The 4,277-nt window shown below is 48.9% G+C and overlaps 1 protein-coding gene across 2 annotated transcripts; it reads right to left on the bottom strand.

Moving 5' to 3' along the window:
• Positions 1-230: 230 nt before the first annotated feature.
• LOC120641222 (protein POLYCHOME-like) lies at positions 231-3,990 on the bottom strand. 2 transcript variants are annotated; one of them, XM_039917252.1, is made up of 4 exons: positions 3,825-3,990; positions 3,580-3,729; positions 3,069-3,347; positions 231-1,113 (listed from the first exon to the last, which is right to left on the bottom strand). In XM_039917252.1, the coding sequence occupies exons 3-4, from the start codon at positions 3,336-3,338 to the stop codon at positions 688-690; spliced, it is 696 nt and encodes a 231-aa protein (XP_039773186.1). In that variant the 5' UTR covers positions 3,339-3,347; positions 3,580-3,729; positions 3,825-3,990; the 3' UTR covers positions 231-687. The 2 variants fall into 2 exon arrangements, with proteins under 2 accessions (XP_039773186.1, XP_039773185.1); XM_039917251.1 differs by having other exon boundaries at positions 3,580-3,981.
• Between the last annotated feature and the right edge of the window lie 287 nt (positions 3,991-4,277).

The raw sequence follows: 4,277 nt of genomic DNA, 5'->3' as shown, positions 1-4,277 counted from the left end.
TATTCTTCAGTCCTCGCTTGTGGCATTGAGTTCAGGAGGGCTACCAGCCTACCACCGACTGCAGGAAAAACAGAAAATAAAAGAAGGCCAAAGGGGAAAAAATGAAAAGAATCGGATTAATGTCAAAGGGGAAAAAACATAATAACGGGATCTTAACTGGGAACCAAGTGTTTGTAGAATTGTTATGGGTCTTAGCCTCTTGGGCCTGAAGAACATGGATATAGAAACCATGGTTATAGAAAGATTTGACACTGCTATATTTTTCATGGTACTTACACAACATAAACTCCATACAAGCAGCCACAGCAGAAAACATTCAGACACTACGGGGAGGGGCTATGGTAATATTGCAGAACAGACGAAAACTCAAGATTCATCTGTTCAACCACCCACTGGGATACACAGAAAAGTAAACATAATTATACAACAGTAGCATGGACCACATGACACCTCACACTAGCAGCTGCAAACCCTAGAATCTCAAACAAAGAGCCAATAGACACATTTTCTTTGGTCCTCTGAGAAGAAAACCAGGAAGGCTCCTTGGCACCATGTTGGAAGAAGAGCAGCAGTGACAGCATATTGGCAGGTTAAACTAGCAGCTATGGAAGCAGCAGACAAGGGGAAGGAGGAGAAGCCTGAGGTGGACTTTCACCTCTCCCCCCACCATGGATTACAGCAGCCAATTCATCGCATGGACATCAGATTGCGCCTCCGGTTGGCCTTCCTTGAGGCCTGAGCAGCCTTTGGTGTTCGCTTCAGGTTTCTCCTCACCAACTTCTCTATCTTCTCTATTGAGCTGGACAGTTTCTTCTCAACAATGCCAGCAAGGGCAGGATCCATTGGTTTGGATGGAGTCTCCAATGAGCTTTCCACTGGTGAGGAATGCACCCTGAGATTGTCACCAGCCAAGGTAGTTGCAGGGCTTGCTACAGTTTCTCTTTCAGTTGAGCCAGAACCAGAGGCAACTGCCAGGGAAGCATCAGCGCTGTGAGGTGCGTTCTGCTCTGCTTGTCCTGGAGTAGTAGTCATGTTTACAGATTGCGGAGACTGCTCAGGCCTTTGACTTTGCTGCTGTGCAGCAGCAATCCTTAAACGGCTTCTCTGAATAGCCTGCAAGAAAAGTCATAGTAAGAATAGGGTGGCAGACAGGCAGCTATCAATTCAAAGGGTAAAGACATATGCTGAATGCATAGTTCAGCATCTTGTAATGAACTAATGATGTAGGAATAAATGCTTTAAAAATAAACCGGAATATTGAGAAATAGTAACAGCAGCTAAGTGAATAATTGAACTTTCTTGTTCAGTGTTGACACATAGATAAACTCGATGCAAAAAAGGTAAGTGTAGCAGAGGAATCTCTACACACAGATGACATATTTACCTAAAATGCAGATCCACCAACAAACATACTAGTATACTCGCACTGATTGTACATAACATGGTGGACATGAGCACAAACATTAAAAGATTACCTATCCAACTAGCAAATAGACATTCAGAATGTAGTTGAAGTCCAGCTTATTATGTCGGCAATATTTCATAAACATTTTAACTTTGGCCATATAATTGTACATTTCACAGTAATAAGATAGGAGGCAGAAGATTGTGAAGTATAGCTTGTACTTCATTTTGAACGTTGCCAGTTTAGTCAGCTTATTGAGTCAAAGTTTCTCGCTAGATATCCAAAAAGAAATTGAGGACACCACAAAGTAGGAAACTGTACTGCAGATTATCATTTCTCATTCAATAATTGCTACTGACAGTACTATATGGTTTTACAATTTACAACATAAAAAAACAAAGTAATGTTTTCAAAAGGAAGAATGCAACATCCAGGACCAGAAAGTCCCTAAATCAGACTGCGTCAAGCATAATAACTCTGAATTATGAAACCACTAGCATCCTTTTTACTCTATATATCTGGCACTAAACATCGGTGGTGGCTCTGGAACTCTGGATATGTAGAAGTTAGCAGGGGACTAATATGATAAAATTCAAAAGTAACCGGAGCACAACTAGCTAGTAAAAGCACAGTTGAAATCCCGCAGCTCATTTTGGTGACAATTGTACTTTGACTAGAATCGGTAGACAACAGGTCGACTACAATTGCAGATCTTGGCAAAATTTGCCGTGGGACACCATTAAAAGATGGAGTTTGCTGGAGACCACTAAAAAAGTGTATATATGCTGGAAGACATCGTTAAATCGAATCCATTTGCTGAAAGACACGGCTAGTAATATTGTAATTGATTGGCACAGAAAATGACAATCGTACCCCAGCTGCCATATCTTCTCCCACTGGTCATCCGTTGGCTCTCCACCTCCTCCTTGTTCTTCACCGCTCTTGCCCTTCGTCGCTTCCTCCTCGGCCCTGGCGCCATTGCCGTAGCCTCCTCCTGACCGACGCTTGCCCCAGACTCCACCGGCGGCACGGCGTCGGCCGGGATGTTACCGGCCCGGCTCTTGAAACTCATGCAGCAGCATCGACGATGAGTCGGATGAGCATGCGCCACTCAATTCCACCGCCCCCTCCGCTCCCCAAAAGAGGCCATTCCAAGGCCCTCTGCCATGGCGCCACACCCCAAGCGATGGTGCTGCCTTGCTGCTGGGGCTGGGACAGCACCACGGCCTCCAATGCCATGCCTCCAAATCCATAGGTAACCTCTCGAGGAACCGCACCATGCAGGGCACACAAGAATCCGAGGAAAGCTAGATCCTTCCGGCGGGCTGGCTGGGGAATTGATTGGAGCTGTCTGAGCGGGCCGACGAGGCTGCTGCAGGGAGCGGGCAATGGTTTTGCTGGGGAGGAAGGAACCGTGGAAGAAGATAAGGCTGTGGGGGGCATAATTGTCATTTTTTGTTAGCTCTGCAATTAAATTGATTACAATACTGGTGGCAGTATCTTTCAGCAAATGGATGAGATTTAACGGTGTCTTCCAACATACATGTAATTTTTTAGTGGTCTGGGGCAAACTGCGCCTTTTAACGGTGTCTCAGGACAAATTTTGCCAATCTTCAAACAGTTCAATTTTTCACATCACAGCAAATGGGATACTGTCCATTACCCTTGCAATTGCCGTGATGTCACGGAGCGGCGTCCTGGGATACCATTCGGGAAGCGGGCTCCTCCTCTTCATCGGCGTGGCCCAAACCGGCAGCAGGTTCTCCTTGTTCCTCGAAGGCGAAATATACCGCCGCGCCAGCGGCTTACGGATGCCCCTCGCCGCCAGTGCTCCCGGCGAGGCCACCCTCCTGATGAAGAACCCTCCGCCCCCAATCCCGCCGGAGAGGTCGGCGAGAGCCGCCCTCCTGCCGTCCCTGGACTCGTCAGGCATCTCGGGGCCCTGCAAGGCGCACACAGCGGGGGGGAGAGACATATTGGTGAGTTCAGAAGCAAGTAAATGCATCAAACGAATGGAGAAGGGGGGCGACGGCGAGTCGCGGCCGCTGGGACGAGGATGCGGGCGGAGGCGGAGGCGCGGCGGCGGGTGGTGGACCGAGGCCGGCAACAGCGATGAGGTCGGGAGGCCGCGGGATGGGAGTAAGAGACGGGCGCTTGTGACGGCGCGGACTGACCTGACGGCGGCCGGTGGGCGACCGAAGCCCCCGCGCGGCGGCGCCGCTCCCTCCCTCCGGCGACCACGGCAGCAGCCCCAAAATCTGCTGGTAGCAACGCGTTCCTCACTTGCCTGGCCCAAATCCCTGCTCCTGCTCCGGCGGCTGATCCTAGAGCTCCACCATTGCGAGAAAAAGAACCCTTAATCGCATCAGAACACCAAGAAATGGGTAGGAAAGGGGGCGGAAATCCCGAAATTTCTCACAGTTTGCTCTGTCTGGAATCCAATCTGGGCGCCTGGTGGAAGAATGGTTCAGCCCGCGGCGGCGGCGGCTCTAGTTCATAAGGGGAAGAAAGCCGAATCGAAACTGGGAGGTGGGCGGGACGCTGAAATTTTTCGAGCCGGAGCTCGAAATTTTCGAGGCACACGCGGGTTGGCGGCCCTGAGTGTTTTCGATTTGAAATTTTGAAACGCTGGCATTTTGCGCCGGCACTGGCTGCACATGCACCACGTGCACCTGGGCCCCACCCTCTCTCTCTGTGAGACGAACCCCGTGGCTCTGTGCCAAAACGAAAACGAATTTTCTATTAACAAATTTGGCGTAAGTTTTGTTCGAGCTGGAGCATGTGAGCACCCTTTGTTTCAAAATATTTATTGTCTTAGTTTAATACTAAGCCAAACTTTATAATACCAAATAAATATATTATCAGGATATAT

The sequence above is a fragment of the Panicum virgatum genome, chromosome 7K (genome assembly GCF_016808335.1).
Source record: "Panicum virgatum strain AP13 chromosome 7K, P.virgatum_v5, whole genome shotgun sequence".
Taxonomy (NCBI): Eukaryota; Viridiplantae; Streptophyta; class Magnoliopsida; order Poales; family Poaceae; genus Panicum; species Panicum virgatum.
The sequence above is the reverse complement of the archived record's forward strand: the minus strand, read 5'-3'. Positions and strand labels throughout refer to the sequence as shown.